The following is a 22,915-nucleotide window of genomic DNA, read 5'->3' as shown; positions in this document are numbered from 1 at the left end:
TGAACTCAGATGGGCATAGTCCATCTGAATAGCTTTTATAATCAACAAACTTTGTTGCCTCACTGTTCACACACTTATGGTTGTTTATGTGTATGCTGAAGAGCACAGGCCCTACCACTGATTCCTGAGAGATTCCACTGATGTCCTTTCTCCATCGAGAAAACTTTGTTTTCTATTATTCAACCAGTTACTAATACATAAATTATCTTCCTTCTAACCTCCTAGCAATTTAACTGTTTTTTAAAAGCTTCAAAGGAATCTAAGACACATCCTGACTTTTCTCTGCACAGTACGGGACCTTTCCCAACTTACCACATTTATCTATGTGACTACTTCTAGTCTTATCTTGTGCCATGTCCTCAAGTGGAAGTCAGGATCGCTGATCTGTTTCCTGGATTAAAAATTAGTGTCACATCTGTCATCTTCCGTTCCTGTGGCATCACAGCTGGGGTATTACACCTGGATGGATTATATATCTAAGTAGTAGTTTCATGACTTTGTATCTGAGTTCTAGCTATATTCAGAACTCCGGTGTGAATACCTTCTGGCCAGGCCGACCAGCCATTATTCATATTATCAGCTCTGAAGTCTCATTTATTAATTCTTTAGTTTTAGGAAGTTTATTTGCCATAAAGAAAGGCTAAAGTCCAACGTAGCAGACAGCAAAGCTTTTTCTGCTAACCTTATTGCCATGGCCTGTTACCTGTCTTGCTTGCTGCTTTTACTCCTTGATATCATATCAGTCCCATAGACTTTTGGCTGGTTTCTGTTAGAGGAAAATATATCATGCTGGATCTGACAGCTCAAGACAGGCGAGGCTGCCACAGCTCCATGTCCCAGGCCAAACCACTAGCAAGGCTGAAAATGTATTCCCAGTAGGTACATCGACACAAAGCACCCTAGGTCACCTAAATCCCTGCCTTTTCCCACCTTTGGTTTCTCCCCTAAATATCTGGTAAGAAGTCACGTGCAATTCCAAACTGCTCTTCCCCAGCATCCCATAATGTGTCCTACAGCCCCAGGCAGTGACCTCCACAGTCTGAAAGGAGATCCAGAGAGCTGTTCCCATGACACCTTGTGATGGGTTTCAAGCCTGGACACTGGGGCTGAGGCTTTCCTGGGACAGCCCTGGGAGGGGCCTGGAGAATTTACTCCCTCATTCCTTGGGGATCCTTAATTTGGGTTCCCCACCTGCTCTTGTGCCTCTCTGCTCCACTGGCATGTGGAGATGGGCCTTTGGTGGGCTGACAGCTCCTGTGATGGCCCTGGGAGGAGCCGGGCAGGGTGTTATATGCCCCTCTGCCCCGTCTCTCTGTGCTCCTTTGTGGGTATGCAGACAAGCTTTTATTACATAACCTAACAATTTCCTCCTTCTGATGTGTTTAGCAACATTTAGTATTAGCTTTTGCCTTTAGTGACTTGCTCTTTAAAATCTTTTTTCTGGCCCAACTTTTTTTTTGTTTTCACATTTAACTTGACCGATATCATGTTTTAGTCCTTGCTTGAAATAACCTATCTCTTTTTTTTTTTTTTTTTTTAACCTTTATTAGCTTCTGCTGTTTAACCACACTGACTTCTTTGGCTTATCAGGGGTCTTTCAGAGTTTTTATTCATTAGAGAGGCACATTTATACTCAGCTTCTAAAAATAGTGTTCTTAAGCAACCTCTGTGATGCCTATAAGCATATTATCCTCAGTTTCCTTTTAATTTATCAAATAGCTTCTTCACTTTTACATGAATCTCTTTTTTAAAAGGTTTTAAGTCATTATTGTGGGATTTGTGTGTGTGTGCGCGTGTGTTTGTCTTTTTTGTTCCTGCCAGAAGGCTAGATTCAATACATTATGATCCCTTGTATGGGGTACTACTTAAACAGTTACCTCTTGAACCACGTGCACTGCTCAGGACTGAATCAAGAGCTGTGTCTTTGCTGCAGGTCCTCTAAGGTCATGGCTACAGTGTGACTTCAATAACTTTAGTTTGCACTGCCACTGAAGAGGGTGGTCTTGCCTTTCCTCCCTGCTGCTGCTCCTTCCCTCTGGATCAGGAAACAGAGAAATAACTCAGTAAAACTGTGTGACACTTAACAGTGCCATTTAAAATCTGCTGCCTTTCGCTTTGGGAACAGCGTGTTAAGCAGGGGTTTGAGCCATCAAAAGCTCCAGCTCAGATCCCTTTCAGGTTTGGCTGGGGCTGAAAGTGTTGCCAACAGCAAAACTTTTAAAACATGGCTTAGGCTCAGCTCTGGTCCAGGTTCCTGGTCCTAGCTTACTTCAGACTCCTTGGGCAACATGTCTTTTGATCTGTCACTTGCCATGCTTGAGCGAGAGTGCCTATAGCTGGCTTCTGAAAAAGCCAGTCTAAAAGTAGAGAAGGTTTATCAGGAAGAGGTTCAGCACCTCTTGGAGGAGCAGCCTTTTGCACTCTTCTGCAGTTGGCGGGGAAAGGCTTTGGCCTCTGCAGCTGGTAATTTTATTACAAAGAGAAGGAGATAGATAGAAAACATCACACTTCTTACCAGCTTTGCCAAAAGCACTTGAAAACAACTTCAAAGAAGGACACCCCCCCTCCATGCTCAGAGTGCAAAACATCCCTTTGCAGGGAGTTAAACCAAACCAATGAAATGGGGGAGAGACATCTTCTTTGATCATTTGTTGCACAGACAAACTCCTCAGTAACAGTTTCTAGGTTAATTAAATGTTACTTTTGTACTGACAACAGCTGAGCTTGTGTTCAAGCCTCAGAATTTGTTTCTGTGGCTGAAAGCTTGCACTCCCTCATAGTCGCAGCATAAGACACAAGCCTTCCAGCTAAGTAACACACAAACATAACAGCAAACAGCAAGGTGTGAGACCTGCCTTCCTAGCTTAAGTATTGGTAGTGGGGGAATGAGCTTCCCATGTCAGAGGATCAGTTATTTTCTCTAATTTATAATCATGAATGCGTAACTCTCCAAAATCCATTTCTTTTCTATAAGGGAAAGAAGCATGCATTCAGTTTTTACGAACTTTCCCTTTTTTTCCCCAACTGCTCGATTATCACACTGGCTCAGTCAACTCACTTCCTCTACACAAAAGAAGAAATGGGGAGAGAAGAGAAAACAAGTCTTGCCTACTCATTTTACGATTAGGAGTAAGAGGAACGAGTGGATTATGTGTGGAGGGCTCTGGTTGCTCTGTTACTTTCCCATGTCTGTATGTCAAGTCTTGCAAAGCTTAATGATAGCACAAAAATCCTGCTGTCATGGGAAAACCATTATTTCTATGAAGTGCTACGTAGAGTCTATCTGAAATAGTTCCTGTCATAAGGGAACACTTAAGACAGAAGGTCAGCTGTTACTTAGGCAGCCTCTCCTTTAGCTGTACTTTGTTCTGGGCAGTGGTTCCAAAGATTTCAAAAGGCTTCAACTACAGGAATGAACTGAGCTTAAAAATACCCTGTGGTGCTATGAATGTCAAGCCCCTATATTGCCAAACCTGACTGTGAATGCTACCCCTGGAAAAATGCTTCTTTCTATAGCTAGAGACACTACAGGTAGCATCTGGTGCTACAGTGCAAATACTGACTAATGCCCAGCAGCGTCTCCAGAACAGATTCACTGCAGCCAGATCTAGGGAGGTTTAACTGACAAATGGACATCAGGGTCCTAATTTCCAAAATGTGCATATGGTGAAGCACACACTAACTGAGCCAGTATATGCAGGGTAATCCTATTTACAGAATTGCCAACTACACATGTCCAAAAATCACAAATCAGGCTTTTCCTTTACGTAAAGGGGCTAGTTTTAAAATAATGAGATTAAAAATGAAAATACTCATGACCTTTTGTTTGTTTGAACCCTTTAATCAAAACCAAGTAACAATTTCCAGCTTCTCTCCAGCTCATGACAGCTAGAAACTGAAATATTATTTGTAATCAATTCTGGGCTTGTCCTGTGTTCCCTGGACTGTGGGAGTCAGGGCTCTAAGAGACCCTCCAGTAGCATGATAATTGCAATAAAATGCCTCAGTTCCACAGAACACACTCTTGGCAGCAGAAGGGCAGATCTGCTTATGAATTTCATTCTAAATAGCTGTTGGATTAAATTCTCTTATCCTTCAGTTATCTAAGTTTAGGAAACTGTGTGCGTCTCCAGGGATGGGCTCAGGCCTCTCAGACCAGCAAAGACAGTCGAGCTTTCAGTCTGACCAGTGAGGGTCATGAAAAACCATTACTGGCATTTGTCGCCACTATAGGGGAGGATTTCTGCTGTCTTTGCGCTTGGGAAGGCACAAACAGCTGACAGTGCGGCTTTCACACAGGACCTTTTCCAATGGGGCCAGTCTCTTTTAAAGTATCTGAGTGCTTTGCAACCCTTTTGAGCTGGTATTTCCAGAGAAATGAACTGCAAGTCAGCTTTTAAATCAATATGTGGTGAACGAAAGCCTGCTGATGTTATGACCACCACTTGTGTTTTTACATAGAGACATGGACCTCAGGACATCTGTTTCAGTGAAGGTGAAGTGCCGGTAGTTTTTACCATAAAGGTAATAGATGGCAGTAAAATGAGGGCTGTAAGCATGTGGCCAACCTCAATAACTCATATTCAGTTACAAAGCACTTGTTCCTTTTCTCCATGAGGTTTCTATCAGGGCAGTTTTATTCCAAGGCAACAATTTTAAGTACCTGTCACAGGGTCAGGAGCCACCTCCCTTGGGCAGAGTCAGTACAAATGCAGCTCTCCAAAGCACAGAAGAGACCAGGCAGGAGGATGTATGACTCAGAAGGACAGTGAGGCTCCAATCTGTGTTCCCAAAATTATTTTTGCCTTTCATCCAGAGTCTAGGGTGCCATGTGTAAGCAGACCTGCCCTCTGTGCCCAAGTGTACTTGCTCATCCCTCAGCTACAGACTTTCTTGCTGGTTCTCTTGAATGCGGGTTTGAATATTCTCCAGCTGAGAAAGGCTTAAAACTTATGTGTCTCATCCCTGAGCATGTGTTCAAACCACTAATTTAAAATTTAGGCATTAACACCAATGCCTTTTTTTTTTATTTTTTGCTTTTAAAGGATGCAGTGAGCATTGTTTGGTTCTGAAAATGCAAGATGTCACCACCAGCCCTGAGGATAGGACCCAGGTTTGGGTGCCCAATGTCTGGAGAAGGCACTAACTCCGGACTTTTCCCAGTACATCTGGTGGCAAACTGCAGAGGCTCCCTGACCCATAATATGCCTGGTTTCCAATCCTCTTTAAAGGGTGCCAAACTTCCATGACTCCTGTATAAAAAAGGATGAGCTCCAGGTTCTGGCTTTCATGTTAGTAGCCCTGACTGACTGCTGTAGCTTCACAGTCTTGTAACACACTTAGGAGTTTAGAGACAATCGTGCAGGCAGAGTATGATGGACCACGGATCCACTTTCAGCTCCTCCAATTCACAGGCCAGCACCTTGATGGCTTTCCCTCAACATCCATTGCACAGTGAGGCTTGGCTTTGAACAGGGCAGCCTGGAGCTATTACTTCTCACTGCCAGGGAATAACCACAGAGCATTTAAAAGGAAATATAGTGTGTTCTAGAGCCTTTCAGATCATCCCATTGAACTTTAATAGAAATGATGCTTCTGCTGGCAGGTACTCTATGATTAAAATACCACCAGAAAATACATGTTTAGTGAAATTATACATTTTAATAGATTGCTATCGCATAGCAAGAGCCTGATTAGTTTCCTTTTTACTAAATCACCTAAGACTTTTCCATACAGATTTAAGAGTCTAACCTGACTTGGAAGTCTCAAAAAAGAAAGCACTTTCTTAATGCAAAGCAGTCTTATCTAAGGATTTAATTTTAGGACACTGTTTTTGTAGAAAAAAAATTACCATTGCTAAGAAAACCTTGTGTATTGTCACTCTAAACATAGATCTGCTTGCTGGAGGAATGCTGAATACTCTGTTCCTATCTTCAGGGCAAAATAATATTTTTACTTCAGCATGAAACGATACTCAAACTTCAACCCCTTCATGGTTCAAGATAAGACAATCATCTTGCCTGTTGCAGACAGAAAGAACTTCCGCTGAACTGACATAGAATAAAGTTTTCTTAGTCCGGGACAAATTTTAAAATGGTATTCCTTCTCAGGTTGAGTATTTGATGATGCTAAAAGAAGAAAAAATAACAGATAAATGTTTATTTTGTCATAGACAAAATGTTGCTTTATTCTCTGAGCATGACATCACATCCAAATATCATTTCAGATTCCCAGAGCAACGTAACAATCCAGTCAAGTTCCCCAAAAATCCAAGGGGATTCACCACTCAGGACACCATGAGAGTGGGATCATGCTCTGAAGATGGCAAATTCTGTGTTTTATTAAAAATTCCTGTGCAACTGTTTGTTGCAGGGTCTTTCCTGCCTTTTAAACTTTTCTGAAGCTGATGCTTGCACGAGTAACATTACTCTGTGAGCAGCAGGACTGATAAAGCCCGGTTTCATGTGTATTCACCTCTCTGCCTGACCCATTCTGCAGACTTTCTGGAGGGTCCCCATGTCCTCCTCCTCCTTCTCCCATAGTGCAGGCATGCAGCCCTGTGCTCCTGGCTGGGGCTGTGCTTGGCTTTCCCCCACTGCCTGCTCCAGGCAATGCCCTCGGCATCCCAAGCCGCTGGGGCAGTTGGCAAGACCTTCACCCCTTTGCAGCAGGTGGGATGAGTATAAAGTGGCTAGTCTGGTGGGGGAAGCAGCGACAGTGGTCCATCATCATCCCTTCAGGTGTTGCACTGAGCTGGGCATGCTTGGAGCCAGAATCTCCAACTCTGCCTTCATCCCCCAGGGATGCCCTCCCTCATACCAGAGACCAAGGCAGACGCTGATATGGTACCTTCCTGCAGCACTAGCCAGAGCTTGTGCAAATCTGCCTGTGAGGGGTATTGTGCTTTGTTCACAGGATTTTTTTCTTTATAAGAAGTATTTCACAACTATGAAAGGAGAAAAACTGCTCATGCCATCAGTTCTGTCTGCAAACTCTCTCCCACTTCTTGGCAGCAGAATTTATTAGTGGTGCTTTGGCACCATCATGCACTCCCAGGATGAAAAGATCAGTTGTTTTAGTTGTTTCTAATGAATATACAATTTTAAATAAGTTTTCCACATAAATTAGACTTTTACACTCTTCAGTAGTGCCAGATGGACAGAGCCATCTGTCAGAGATTAACACTCATTAAAGGACCACTTAGTATTAAAAAAAATAACAATAATGTAGCAGTCCAAGAAAATTTTTGCTTTGTACATTGGTTGAACTAAACAATTGCATGTGAAGCTGCTCTTGTTTTCAAAGATCAGCATTTATGTCTGCTTGTATAATACTTTACTGAATTGGAAACAAGAGATCGTTGGATGATTACCCCATTTTTACAGCTTGGGGACATTTCTGAGGGTCTCTGATCTGGGATGATGCTGCAAATGCTGCAAAAAAAATTGGAAAGCGAGAAACGGCACGGCCATCATACGGCTGTGGGCGAGTCACAAGCAAATGGGGCATTGTTGCAGGAAAGGGAAGCCCTGAATAAAGTGTCTTTCCCTTTGAATTGAGAATAAAAACCTGTATGAAAGTTAGCAATAACATTGTTTAGCTGATGAGCATTGCTGTTGTCCTGCAGGCTCCCTCCTGGAGATCTCATTTGTATTTTCCCTCCTCACTGTCCCACTACCAGCCCAAGTCTCGCACCAAGGGAGCCCAAGCCCAAGCCTTGCATGTCTCTCACTTTGCACCAAGGGCTGAGGGATAGGCCCTTTGGCTGTGACAGCCCATGCTGGGGCTGCACTCCTCAGGCCACCACAGCCACCTCCTGCCTTGGGGACCCTTCCTCCTGGCCTCCCTTTCCAGCCACAGCCCATTTTGCCACCCAAACACCGGTGCCTGGATGCTTGCAGAGGCTGTCCACCCGGCAGGGCAGGAGCCGAGAGCACGCTGGTGCTGCAGCAATGAGTAGGACCGTAATCCTCAGCAATTAGGAAAGGCAAAAGGTAAACCCCCAGGTCTCCAAAAGCTCAGCCTGCCTTTTCAGTGTTAGCAGTGCAGGGTAATAACTTCCTGGCAGGAACTTGTTTGTTAAAGGGGGTTTGGCTTGTTAGGTGCAGCGATTTGTGTAGTCTCTGCATTATGTTATACTTTATAGCCACTGGAGGTGGGACTTACTGAACCAGGTAGTCCTTTCCCTTCCCACATTTTTATCACTTTAATCTATCAATGCCAATAATGACAGTGTTTAATATATTTTTTTCTGTTTCCACTGAAAGGGTGAACTGTGATCAGACAGCTGACAGAACTGCCATCAAAAAACTGAGATTTCAGGGTACTAAAAAAAGAGAAAACTAGCTAAATTTATCTAAAAAGACCATTTAGATAAATTATATGTTTCCAGACTGGTTGTGCCTAATTAAATTCCCCATAGGTATTTCTACCACTGGCAGAAGCTATCTCAGAGCTGTCTGAGGTTACCTGAGAATTTGTGGAGGGTGACCAAGGTCACGCAAGACTGACCAAGGGCAAATGGAGTGCCTAGCTTTATAAAGGTGGGACAGATGAGCAAGACAACAGGAGACCAGTTGACTTAACTTCAGCACCCAGAAAAACACTGCAAGAACGAACCAGGCTACTTGCAAATACATGAAAGATGCCAAGCAGGTGAGTGATGGCAAACGCAGATTAATGAGGAAGTAATATAAAACCCATTTCAGGTTCCTCCTGTGAGAGGATAAAAGTGGAAACCATCATTGTACGTAAGCAACAGATGTGCTTTGACTACAATAAAGATTTGGCATTTTCTCACACGGTGTGCTTATAAGGGGAGGTGACTTGAGTCAATGTGACACTAATGTAAGGGAAGTTCAGAATTGATTAGAAAACTTGTTTCAAAGAGTCATTGTCAGTAAATCCCTGGTCAAACTGGAAGGGTGCACCAAGCATGGATTCACTGAAGCCAGTCTATGGTACTATACTGTATCTTCATTAATGCTTTGGATACTGAGAGCCTGGAGCACGATTATTAAATTTGCAGATGACAGCTAGGGTGGAAGGACTTCCAGTACACAGGAGCCAGCCTAAGAGTTCAAAATGATCTAGCCAAACTGGAGAAACTATCTAAAAAACAGAAGGCAGTTTGATAAGGACAAGGAAAAGTGCAAACCTGGCATGTGTTTCTGGATGAGCAGACATTTGACAAGGCAACACCTGGCTACACAGCCGTTCTGCTGAATTTAGGTGTTAAGTGTGTGTCACAGCGCCTTGCTGCTGCAGGGAAGGGTGAACATCATACTAGGTCACACCATGCAGTAGTGAGATGTGTGAAAACACAAAGTGATACTCCTCCCATTTGGCACTGGTATGGCCTCAGCAGAAATGAGGCATTTGGGATGCTACAGTTTGAGGAAGCATTAACCAGCGGCCTGGAGGAAAGCAGCAAGAGCAACTAGTCATGGTGTAGGAAAGGATGGAGAGAATTAGGGCTGTTCCTGCCAGGGAAGAAAAAACTGAGAGGAGATGCAATAAGGCTTTCACAATCAAAAACAGTAGCTCCAAAGGAGATGGGAGACTTTAACAAGTCTGCTGGGATAGCAAGACAAATGGGATTAAATTGCAGAAAGGAGATCCCAACACAAGTGCCCCCCAGGAAGGGCAGCAAAGCCCTGGCAGGACCATGCTGGGGGACTGTGGGTCACTGCACCAGAGGCTTTTCATGGACACATTGGAGAAACATCTGCCAAGGGCTATTTAAGTGTGTGGACTCTGAATGAGAGATGGCAGGGCGGACCTCCCAAGTGTCACACAATATAACACTGCCATCTCTCCACATGCCTGTGAGCAAGAAAAAGACTCTGGTAGCTGTGGTGGAGGTCGCTAACATTTGTCTCTTGGTGCTACCGAAAGGAAGTCAAGTACCATGGTTTCTGTTTTAAAGATGAGGAAACTGAGGCACATATCCCTGCTTGGATGGAAGTTTGGCATTTGGTTGAGCACAGAGCTGGGCAAGAAGGCCAGCGCTCTCTCCTCCATCTCTCTCCAGGATGTACAACCCTGTCACCAGGGATCTGGTGGAGCAGTTGCCCAGCTGGAATATGCTTTTTGATAAAATTATCAAGATTAGAGCCAGGGCTCATTTTTGTGTCTATGTTATGTTGCTCAGGGAAATAGTTAAGAAAAACATTGTGTTTTGATTTATAGAACAGTTTAGAAAAAGTTTAATTCCTTTCATGAGGTGTATGCATAAGAGAAACCTGAATATTTCATTGCATTTCATTTGTCTGTAAAATTGATGCATCCTTCTTTCTCTCCAAGGGGGTCTTTTCTACCCTGTAAATTTCTTTCTAGAGTTACACATTGCAAAAGGTGAGGTATTTGTCTGTTATGCCAAAAGGAAGAGGGCAGTTAAAATAATAGACTTAATTCTTCTGATCTGTAGATGGAAAGGCTGAAGAAGCTTTGACCTCCTTTGAAAAATCTCAGGAGGGCAGAAACTGAGCGCTATTCCTAAAACGTCCTTACAAAGCATTTTGAAATCCCTTGATGACAAATACCCCACGGCAGTGACTGTGTCAGTACCTAACTGTGCTGTATCAGCAAGATTGCAGCCAGCGATTGAGGGATGCAACTATCCCACATCACACCTGGGCACTGTGTCTGGTTTGGTCCCCCAAGGTCAAGAGGGACACTGAAAAACTAGGCAGACCCCAGCAGGGTTGGAGGGGTAAGCGCACTGAGGTGGTTATGGGGTGGGAGATCTTGGCACATGAGGAAAGGCTGAAGGGATTGGGTTCATTCAGCCTAGAAAAGCGAGGGCTCGGCAGGATTTCATCTCAGTCTTTCAGTGCTGGAAACATGCAGGACTTGGCTTGGCAATGCCCTACATCACCTAACCTAAGGCCCTGCTTTCAACATGCATTGGCCCAGCTGCTCTTTCTGGCCCCAGCCAGGCTGGGCTTTCCCCCAGTTTTTGTTTCTCTCAGTACAGCAAGTTGCTGGAGAGTCAAAGAGGCAGCGTCTTCACAGGATTGTCTCTTACCTCTGCTTTACCTTTCCTCCTACAGAGATACAGCTCCGCAGTAGCAACAGCTGGCAGCAAAAGGGCATCTTTAGCATCCTGTCAGCTACACCCATGCAAAGCAGCTGTATACAACACAGACACAGTAGCTACACCACCCGTTTTAACATACATCTCCCTGCTACCGAAGGTAGAGCTACACCAGTGCTAGGTCTGCAGTGGCATGTCCCCAGAAAGGACTAGTGATGGCACACTCCAGCCATATGAGGTGCCAGGGCCTGGATGCTGGATGCTCGCCAGTGGCAAAAGCAACTCAGCAATGGAAAGTGAAGAATATGAATTTCAAAATGTCGTCATTGGCCCAACTCTGTTCCAGCTGGAGGCAGTTGGAAAAAAGTGGACAGTCTCTTTTTTTTTTCTTCTTTTTTTTTCTCTTTCAGCCCAACTTTTTAGTCCCTCACCTTCTGACTTTATTTTGGAACGCTGCTTAGTTATAAAATAAGCTGGACCCAGCCTGAGATTTCTCTCTCAGATAAGATCAGTTCAGCTAAAAGAAACTCTAGTAATGGAAAAGCTCATATGTCAAGAAAATGGAATCTAGCAGTATTTAAAAGAAAAAGAGGGGGGGGAAGGGGAAAAAAAAAAAAAGCAGCAGCTTGTCTCCTATTCCTTTTTTAATGAACAAAATAATCTCGTAAAATCAACTAGCAGATCAGATAAATGAAACTTCTGCTTAGGGTTAGAAAGCATGGACATTTGTGTCCAGATACAATTTGCATGCATCTTCATCTCTGGTTTTGTTCCACTGCACTAGCTGCCAGCAGCATCCTTCCACAGCCTCTCCCCAGGTTACAATGGCTGAGATCTGGCTCCCTCTCTGCCTTCATATCAGCTCCATATCTCCTTAAGAATGCGAAGTTTGATCCATCTCCTACTGACTTGAGTGAGAGCTTGGTCAGATGCAGAGGTATTTTTTCAAGCTTTGAAAAAATAAGTACCTGTGCAGAGGTAGGATGCTCTAACATATGTGGCCGAGTGGGTGCCCCCTGGGGTGGCCGCCCTCCACTTGCCAGGCCAAACCAAAGCACACAGACCAAAGTCCAGGGACCGTCCTGCCCCTGAGTGCGTGCGAGGGTGGGAGATGCCATGGAGGATGCTCACGTCCATCCTGCCTCCCTCAGCTCGGGTGAGCGACAGCTCCAGCTGCTGTCTGGGGCCCACCCTGCTGAAACCCGTGAGACCTTTGCCACCAACTTTTACTCAAATGGGAGCACATCCTTAACAACCTACCTGAAACGCCACGTGCAGCTGAGCTTGGAGGAAACCTTTCCCTTTCCTCACGCAGCCCGTAGACCAAGCTCCCACCTCACGCCTAATGGAAGAAGCCTTGAAATACCAGACAAAGCCAGTGAAGTAATTTTTGCATGACTTGCAAAACACCGAGATTACGAGAGCAAGAGGGTCCGTGTCCAGAGACACAGCTGGAGGTGCACCACCGCTTTACTTTGAATGTTTGCTCATGAGCTTTGTCAACAAAAAAATTTGCATGTAACGGATGCCGTTGCCATTTTTTACTGTAGTTGCTGACAGAGATAACTCATTAGGTGATGATCTCCAATGTAAATTTTTTTTTAAGGATTTTTTTTTTTTTTTAAACCACAGCATTGCAAAGCGACTGTTGAAAAAAGGGGCTCTTGGGTATGGCCACAAAGTTCAGGAGGACAAACTGGAAAACGAAAGGCCGCGATATTTTAAAAATAACACCAACTGCTACTGCCTCTTTAGGGCTAGAAACATTGCCCCCTCCCGCCGGGGCCCAGGGATTTCTCCTGCCCGGCAGCTCCGCCCCGCCCCGCTCCGCGGCCCGGGCGGGAGCGGCGGGAAGCACGACACTGACACCTAGTGTCGGCCAGCCCTCTCCCGCCCCAAAATAACTCTCGTTTCAGAAACAAAAATCACTGAGGGGAAAACCCCCTTCTTTCCGCAATACTTTGCCGCGAGCCTTGCTGAAGAGGGGCGGCCAGGGGCAGCCCAGTGCCGCTGGCTGAGGGCAGGGCTGCCCCCCGCTCGTTCGCACAAAGCCGGTTGCTGCTGAGGGCAGCAGCAATTCCGGGGGTACCTGGCCCGCATTTGAGAGGGGCTTTGACAGCTGGGAAGCACGTAGTCAGGAGAGGGAGAGGAGGTAATGGCAGCAGGAAACTCCCATTTTCCAGTCAACGACTGTGCAATGATGGGAACACATCCCAGACCCCCAGCACTTTCAATCTTGTACAAGACTCCGCTTGCACGAGACTCTTACTAAAGTCCTTTCTCTAGTACGAGCAAAGGCGGTTTTTCACAAGACTTACTGATCAGAAGAGACTTCACCTGCATTTAGCAGAAAAGGCCTTTCCCTCTGGACCAGGAGTCCCGAATCTGCCCTGAGGATCACCTGCTCCAGCGAGCCCCACCGAGGGCACCCACCGCTCCGAGGGCTCCTGCTGCAGATGCGGAATAGGAAGCCTCCCAACCCAGGTTTGTCCCAGCCTCCGTGAGGGGGTTAACCTTCTGGTTAGTTTTCCCTACTCTTCGTAGAAATATACTTACACATTTTTTGAGTTTTAGGGCCTTGTTTTCCTGGGGTTTGTTTTTTTTAAATGAACATGAGAATACTCTTGCAGTTTCCGTAAAGTACAGGTTTACACCTGCCGCAATGCATCTGTTATCCACTTTACTGGAATTATTTTCCCACACAACTCCAGTGCTTTGGACTTGGCTTGGAAATACACGGGGCACACATCAGTAACGCAGCCTGTTGCCCTGCCACCCAGGTAACTTCTTTAATGGATGAAACACCAAGCGCGTACCAGAGCTAAGGACTTATATACAATAACCAAGTCAGTTTATTTCAGAACAGCTTGAAAGCAGCATTTGGTTACATCTCAGCCCTGCAAACAGAAAACCATTTCTTACAATGCAGAAAGTGTGATTTCTCCCTGAAAGCAGTTGTGACACCAGTCAGCATTTCCAGACCAGCCATTTATAGCAGACATCCTACTGACAGGTTATTTATAACACTGGCTCTTTGGACTGTGATCATAAAGGAAAACAGAGATTGTTATCATAAAAGATATGCATGAGCTCAACACCAATTCATCACAGCTGAGCTTAAAGGCTCACTCTTCCGACCTTTATAACAATTCCTGGAGACAAATGGAAAGTCATTTAAGTATCAGCTGACACATCCCAGGGGACGCCTTCCCCTACCTGGCCCTGCAGCCCGGCAGCTCAGTCAAGCCTCTGCCTCTGCAGCCCAGGCACTAAGATGCTAATAGTCCACTTCATGCTCCAAGAGTTCAGCAGAAAAACATAATAAACACCTTTTACCAAAGAAGGGACTTCACCCAAGAGCACTGCTGTTTTCAGTCTTGTGAAGCTGTAGTCACAGGCTCAGGAAAGTAATTTCTCACTGTTTTAAAATTCACTAGAGAAAAAAAATCTGAGAAGCTTAGGCTCAGAGAGTTCCTAGTTTAATGCTTAACACAATGTTTTATTCCTCTTGTCATTTAGGTCTTTGTCATACACAGAGCAGATACTGTATCACTGAAGTCTAAAGTTTCATTAATGGCTTCACTCACAGCAGATTTGAGGCCCTGGATAATTCTTTAATGGGATTTAAATTAAATTACTAGAATTAGGATATATTTTTGTTTGAAAACAGTGATTAACTAACTTTGGTTTCACAAGCTTTGAAAAAGGTATATAGAACTGTTTGTAGTGAATACATATTTATATTAATGTCAATGGGGATCAGAGGGCTGAGATAATTATCTCTTAAATCCACCAAGAACAAAACACATTGCCTTAGAAACCTGGGGGTGTGGGGGTCCATCTGTCACCTTTGAGTAAAGGCCAAGACACCTGTATTTACCTGTAACTTAAAGATATCAGCATAGGATTCTCACCCTTGAGTTTCAACAAATCGAGCTACACTTGACAAAATACCTCCAACGTTTCTTCTCTTTGAAGTAGCAGTAACAGGCTGTCCACCATTGCATCCAGCCCACAGCTGCACTGGGCAATATTTTGCAGCATGTCAGCTCCCAAACAGGATAGCAGAATAGTTGCTAACATTAAATTGGAAAAGCAACCATTTTATTCCTCATCTATGCCCATTCTCCTCATTTCTCTGCCCTCTCCAAAAAGATCCAAGCCTCTACCAAACCCACCCCCAACCAAGCAAAACCAAAAAACAGAAGCAAACAAACTGATATCTCTTTCTTAATTTAGAGGTATCACTACCATGGCATTTTCATTCCTGGGGTATAAGCAGTGGGAGAGGCGTCTCTGACCCTGACGTTAGGGAATTCACACACTAAAGAGGTACCAGACAAAACAGGAAGAAGCCAATGCTGAGTTTTCAGCTAATGCTGGAATAAGATAACCCCCAAATGACACCAGGCATCTGGAAGTTGTCTGCAGTATGCATCAACAAATTGTTTTCAGAATTAGACAAAAATCAAATGAGAAAAAAAATTTGAAATAAAAGCTCTAGAGACAATTAGAATAGAGGCAATAGATTTTGCATTACTGAAAGAATAAAGTCAGTTCATCCCTACAGACCAATTCCAAATCATGTTTTGCAACCATCTATTGAAAAGGCCATCTGGTTGCACTGTGGGGCCCGAACGATCTCACATCTTTGGGGTGCACTACACTGGATCCTGAAATTTGTTTTTCTTCACACTGAAGATCTTTTCATAGGCTAGCTTCAAGGGTTAATTTCAGAAAGTTTCTCAAAGTAGGAAGGCAAGCGGTCACCTATACAAGGGACTTTTAACATTTCTCCGTGAATGTAATAGTTTGGGCAATTTTTGAGAGCGGATCAGATGCTAGTTAGCACACTGAACTCAGCCCAAGGAAATAACAACCGCAAATCATGGTGACTGATGTAATTTGACAGCAAAGCTTCCTTCGATGCAGAGGAAAGCATTCTTCCTGAGGGAATAAGGGGAAAAGGACAAACACAAAGTGGAAAAACCCTACACCAACCACCAAAATGACATGCCAGAGTACCGGGAGACTCCGCGTGCAGGCGGCAGGCAGAAAGCCCCCATTTCAGCACTTGAAATGCCAATTCAAAATTCCCAAGTAAAGCCTACAGAAATACCCAGAACCCCCGAGACACAGCAATGAGCCCCTGAGCGGGAAACGGCGAGAGCAAGAGCTAGGCCTAGAAATGGGGCGAGCTCGGCATTTCCAAAGGCTCCCAGAAAGAGACTGCACTGGAGTAAGAGTTCAGTTCAAACAACAACATTGGATCAAACCCACTCGAGTCATGATTTTTAGAATAAATAAATGAAGCCAAACAGCCGTTATGAACTGCTAGCGATCTCTAACCAGCACCACACATGCGTTCTCAGGCTTGGTGAAAGGCGAGAGGTGGCTCCCGATGCCCACAGAGGCATTCGCCGCCCAGGAGCTGCTCACGCCTGCGCTTTCTCCTGCTTCGGCCGATCTAAACCCGGAGCAATAGAAGACCTACTGCTCCATTTCAGTGTCAAAAACATCAAGCTGAAAAATTAAGAATTCAGTAGATGGTACTTCAAAAGCACTTCTTAAAGACAGTATTTAAAAAAAATAAAATCCACAAAGTTCTTTTGTGAACAACGCGAGAACAGAAGAACAAAGGAGTATTTTAATCAACATCTCCACACGCTGAACATTTCTCTAAAATGCCAAAATTTTACAATGAGAATCACATCCCTGGCTGGAGTAACAGCACCAGAAGAGTGGTCAAAGCTCAGTCATCCTACGCGTAGGAGAAACCTCCACAAAAGTGAGCAAGACTGTCGATATTCAATATTGTCTAAACCAGACACTCCTTGTCCCAAAATGCTATATTCAAATGTATATTTAAGTGAGAATAAAATGTGTGGTAAAGCTAAAATAATGAAACTACAGTCTTGAGTGAAAATCTTTTCAGGAGATTATTTGCTTTTCCTTCCGGCACATTTTAAATTGACACACCAGGAAACTGAGCACTGAAGTAAACTCCCTCCAACCCCACCAAAAGAGAAAAAAAAAAAAAAATTAGTTCTCTGAAGTCAGATTATTTTCTGCTTTCAAACAAACAGGGTTTTTACAACAAATCCTTCTAAGTTAGAACAGCTTTCACAAAACTTTAAATTTCTCTGAGTGGGCTTCTGAACTGTCATTGCTGGTTATTATTAGTAGGCACAGAAATTCCCATTTTAATTAGAAACTTTATTTTGAAATACATTACACAGTTTACATGTGAAATGCTTTCACTGTAAGATATTTCATAACATTGCGCTGAGCAAAATGGCTGACCAATTTCCTTGAAGCTCTTCCAGTTATGTTTTGTTTTTATTAAAACTATCTTACAGAACTAAGATGCAACTTAGGCATTTGTATTCATAAGCTAATTACTATGTTTACCTTAGGGAAAAGATATCTACTTAACCATTCCAATTAACTATGTGTTTCAATAAAGACGTTAAGCATTTGGCATAAGACTGAAAGAAACCCGAGTCCTAATTAAACCTGTATTCACCAAAGATTAAAAAAAAAAAAAAAAAAATCTTCATGATCAAACTACTTTTTTAATAAGGCACAGTCAGACAAGTATTTATAAAGACTGGCTACCAATTCAGTTTCACCTGCACACCCTTCCTGCTGGTCCATCAAAAGTAATCTGAAAGTTGTTTTCCCTGTCTGCTGCTGAGACTTTTCAAGAACAAGGCAGAGCAGTAAGGCAACTAAAAGAACAAACATGCAAAGGACTTTGGCATTTGGGATGGATTCTGAACATCTGCAAAGTAGTTCATTTTGTAAATGGAGCATTCACCTGTTATTAAAATGGTGGCCAACTGTGATAAGGAAAACAGAAGTGGTGCAAGCAGTGCCTGTTTGCAAAAGGGTATTTTAATAGGAATAAACAAGATGTCTGGTATGCTTTCAGGTGAAGACTTTGCATGCAGCAATTCCCATAACTTTCAAAGAGAACCTAAATTGAATTCTGAAATTCCCCTCTGCCACTCAGAAAAGCTGAATGTACCAGGAGGTTGCCTGACAGCAGGTGAAATACCAGGGAATGAAATCTCCATTTAGATAATGAGCCAGTACTGCCATCCTACTTTGCATTTCTTATTAGAATGAAAGGAAGCCTTCAGGAATGGTAACTCAAATAATTACACCATTATTTTGGCTGGAAGAAAGTTCAAGAACTCTTAAGATGTGATGATGTTTAAAGAACATGAAACAATTCTACCCACAAAGAATAAAGAATAAAAAATAAAAATAAGAGAAGCCTTACTTTCCCCTCCCCATTAAATCTTTGAGGAATAATTGCTTGAGCTTAGCACTGTATGGCTTCTGTTGCCTCTGAATGCTTGACAGATACTCTAAGAATTATCATTTTCAAGCTACTGTTTGTTTTCAGTTTTAAGTCATTTCAAATTCAAATAAAAATACTGCATCTATTTCACTTTAATAATCAAACTGAGCATAAAAACCATTAAAAGGGTATTTCTGATACAAATTTGTATCACACTAAAATACTATTTTATAGCTAATTGTAAAACAAAAAGAATTAGAATATAAAAAAGTTTTTAAAAAATTCTTTTGCACAGCTGAACTCATAGTGCAGGTTTAAGATTTAAAAAATCTGTAAATGAAGTAGTCATAACAAATGCTGAATATAAAATACATTCTAAAATATTTTACAGAATGGCTGAATTACCAAGCATAAGAACTGAGGATAAAGGATGTTAATGACAAGCAGCCACATACAGAACACAAAGCAATAAGTTTAAATCAGACTATTTTGGTTTGTGTAGCCCTTTATTAGCAACTAAAATAGAAGATATCTGTTGTACATCACGGGTAGTAACTGACTATACTGGAGTTTTATTATATTCTAATACAGGATCATTTATAAATGCGTTGTTTTCCTTTTTTTTTCTTTTATTAAAAAGCTTCCACCCCTTTTTCCGTTTACAACTTGCAAAACTATTCTGAAAGCTGAGTACATGTGCACAGGTCTGCAAAGAGTGCAAATTTCGGATATGGTAAATGCTTTACATGTTGTATTTGTAGGGACTGTCTACCACCATGCCTTCATAGCCATCATCATTTAAAAAAAAAAAAAAAAAAAAAAAAAAAAAAAAAAAAAATCACAAAATGTTTCGATACCAGCCTTCCTTCCATTGTCCTAAACAAGAAAGCATTTTTAAATGAGTTGAAACTAAGGAAGGACTACACCTACTAGAAAAGAAGAGAGTTCTATTAGTTTGAGGTTTCAGTATACCCAAAGACCAGGGACTGTATCTTTGTAAGGGCTAGGCTGGGACCCCGTATACAGAGCGTGTGCAGGTGCCATCCCTGAGCATTCAGCGGTTCAGTGGACCATAAGTGCTCCAGCTGCATAACTCACTGAGCTGTCTTGCCAGTTTCGACACTGGCTTGACTGAGCATAATTCAAAAATGAAAAGCTCATATTCATTCCATTCTTCTGGAGCTCGTTGATAGCCTGAAGAGAGAAAAAACAGGTGTTTAAAAAAAAAAAAAAGTATCTGTGAAATTATGACATTTTCTAGATCTCAGTCCTCTCTCCTCCCTCCAGGGGTCCTTGCACATGTCTCATAATAATATAAGCACCTCCGAGTAATTTGTGGACCTAACCCATTTCTGTGCCATTTACTGACACTCCCCCTGCTGCACTACGTACATCCATGCAGTTCTATAAAGCAATACTGAACAACCTTTCAAAATAGATCCTTTAGAAATAATGCTTTCAGTTCGATAGGGAATTTATACAGAAACACAGATGCAACAGAACAGAACCCAACTTTTTAGACCGCATTTCTGCCATTAAGGAAAAAGAATGTATGAAGATGATTTATTAAAGTGTGACAATTGGCAAAAGTGAATGAACAGAATTTAGCTCAGATTCACTGCAAAACTAATCATTATCTGAGGTTAAGCGTTGGATATTTTTGCAGAGTTGTCATAGTACTGAGTTTTGATATATGCATCCCCAATATTGATATTGCTCATACAAACTTTTATATACTCCACTTTAAAAGGTTCCTCTATATGTTATCCATATAGACTACATTTCCAGGGAATTAGGTTTTCCCTTTTAAAAAGGTTAACATGCTTCCTGTTTCAGATTTGAATTACAGTAAAAATACAGTAAGATTCACTCAAGCAATATGACAAATCTGCAGTACTCCAGCAGTGCTGTAAAGCAGCTGTGACCCAATTTAGACAACTAAGTTAAACCAGGTTTATGTCTGCACTGCATCACCAAAGCAGAATACGGTAACTAGAAAGTACCAGTTAATCTGAATTCTACTTGCCATGAATTTATGAGTTAATGGTGCACTGCACTAATACTTACAGATGCAATCTCTCATCATATTTGCAAAACTCAAAAACGCTGCCAGACATCACAAGGCACTCACAATAGCTAGCTAATAGCAATACAGAAAAAATATATACATTTGTAAGTACTGATTCAAAAGAGTAAATATGTACTTCTTCAGGGAGATAGATTTATATGTTTGTTTATTTAGGGCCAAGAGAAAGTGAATTATTGTATTTCATTGAAATTCAAAAGGAACATGGTACCTCATCTCCCTTAGGGAACTGAAGACCCTCAGCCCTTGTAAGAGCTTACATTTGTCTATATGCAAGACATGGAAATTGGAGACCAAATTGAGAACGCTTGGAAAAATAAATTAAGACTTGTCATTTTACAACTAAGGAATACTCCAGCAATATTGTGTTTAAAACAAATGTAAGCATTTTGCCCAAAGTTACATTTTTCAACAAATCAAAAGTTACTTACGTTTAATAATACGCCAATAGGATGTCTTCCACATATTGTATTATGGTATTTCTTCAAGTAATTGCTAAAAGATACAGGATCTAGCTGCTCTATAATGCTCATACCCTGAAAAAAAAATTGATAGCAATGATTACTTCACACAGTCATAAGCAGGTGTTTATACACCACCTATTTATGACAACACAGAATACTTCAGGAGGAAAAAACCTCCACTTTATATCAAGGGTATCAAGGGAATCTCAGCATTTGAGCTCTAGCTTGTAGTCATCTTGTTGCCATCCCTTGCCAAACTAAAAGTGCAGGAGCTCTTCCAAAGCTGTCAATGATCCACAGATCTGTGAAGCTATCTTTGCAGATACCAGTGAAGCTCATGTTAAAAAAGCTCCTCCCGCAGACTAACTGATCCCCACCTCCAAGGATGCCCTACTTCCATAGGATTTTGTACAGCAATAACCAGACAAATTTACTAAAAGGGCAAAGCAGGAAGAAGTTTTGCCTCCATCTCCTCTACCTGATAACAGGGCTCAGGGCTGAGCACTTGCCTGGGACTTCTGGATGTCCAAAAACCCTAGAGAAATCATCAATATACACACATGCAATTCAAGCACGTAGCAAGTGTAATATATCCTAGACACATCAAGCTTGCAAGGCAGTTGTTCTGGGCACAGGCTGGCCATCTGCTCAGAGCATAAAAAACAGATCCAGAACATCTCTAAAGCACTAGAAAGTTGGTGCACGGCAGAAACATAAAAGCCAGGAGATGACACTTCCACTTTACAAGAGGCAGTCACATATATACATCCTTTTCTCCATCCACAGTAAGACCCATGATCCCATGGAGTCATACTATGAAAACCAGCACATGTATGGAAAACAAAACCTTCCACATAAACATTTGCATTCTTAAAAGCAAAAAGAATCCTACAACTCCAGATACAGCCTACTCTTACCCCATTCCACAGAGTAGATCAAATACAGTGAAAGTAGTTTAAAGCAAGTCTAAATCAATTATTGTCCAGGTTTTCTCATGGCTTTGCAATTTTGCCTGTATTAGACTCCATTCTCTTGTGTTTTTCCTTCTTCTGAAAATGATTAATTCCCTTCACCAGGTAAATGAGCTCCAGACACTCCCTAATTCAGTAAGAGACATAGCTGTGCTTCTTACATGTAGCTGATGAAACTGCAAAGTTTTCCTTAGAGACTGAAAAAATCCATACACTTTGCATGGGAACAACAGGAGATTGATATTAGAAAGGGAGAGAATTTCTCCTAAGGTTTCTGCAGTTGTCCCAGCCCCTTCCCCTGCTTTTGGAAAAGTATGGGTGATAAAAGGAGAAACCACGGTGCAGGAAGCAGTCGGTCTGTCTAAAGACTCCACCTCAAGAGTGAAACCTCTTGAATACTCTGCAAGGGTGTTGGCTGATCTGGCAGATACACTTAATTATTCAGACTGGATCACAGCTTACAATGGAGGAGCTTGAGATTCCCAGGAGAGTCAGGGAGGATTAGGAAACAGCAACCATAACCACCACCTTTATGTACTTTTAATTAAAACCAGACATAAGATGAATTCATAAAGAGATAAATTTTATGGAAAAATAAAACCAAACTATGCTGACCAATTGCTGGCAAGAGCTCAGTTCTTCCAGGGTCATGGAGAGGGTGTTTGGACCCCTGGCTGGTAATTACAGCTGTTACTCACTCCAGATCTACAGAACCTAAATGAGTGCCAAAAAAATAAAGGTAGCTATTCTCTAACTAGCAGTCATTACATAGATACCATTGCATTGCTAAAGTTTAAACAGCATGTCTTTGAACCATTCATTTACTTGTAAATTGTACATGTCAATACACAGCTAAAGAAAGCAGAACCAAACTTAACTATATACTCAAGTGAAACCAAACACGCATTATTCAGATACTGAACAGCTCAAGAGAATATATTTTATCCATTTGTATATCCTTTCACAACTTTTTAAAAAATGCAAATGGCTGCTCCATTGAGAGACTCATTTTATAGCTGTAAGTCACTGGAACATACTGGGCAAAGG

The 22,915-nt window shown here is 42.3% G+C and overlaps 1 protein-coding gene across 7 annotated transcripts in view; it reads right to left on the bottom strand.

The window, feature by feature from the left end:
* Positions 1-18,834: 18,834 nt before the first annotated feature.
* Positions 18,835-22,915, bottom strand: part of MEMO1 (mediator of cell motility 1) — a 28,301-nt gene continuing 24,220 nt past the window's right edge. For 6 of the 7 annotated variants that reach the window (XM_030034560.2, XM_041128331.1, XM_041128330.1 and 3 more), the window contains 2 exons: positions 20,865-20,969; positions 18,835-19,541 (listed from right to left, as the gene is read on the bottom strand). In XM_030034560.2, the coding sequence (XP_029890420.1) occupies positions 19,410-19,541; positions 20,865-20,969 (237 nt within the window). In that variant the 3' untranslated portion in view covers positions 18,835-19,409. Of the gene's footprint in view, positions 19,542-20,864; positions 20,970-22,915 lie in introns of those variants that run through there. The other variant, XM_041128332.1, reaches the window with a different exon arrangement.

This window comes from Aquila chrysaetos, chromosome 13, assembly GCF_900496995.4.
Source record: "Aquila chrysaetos chrysaetos chromosome 13, bAquChr1.4, whole genome shotgun sequence".
NCBI lineage: Eukaryota > Metazoa > Chordata > Aves > Accipitriformes > Accipitridae > Aquila > Aquila chrysaetos.
Note: the sequence above shows the minus strand (reverse complement) of the source record. Positions and strands in the feature narration are given on the sequence as shown.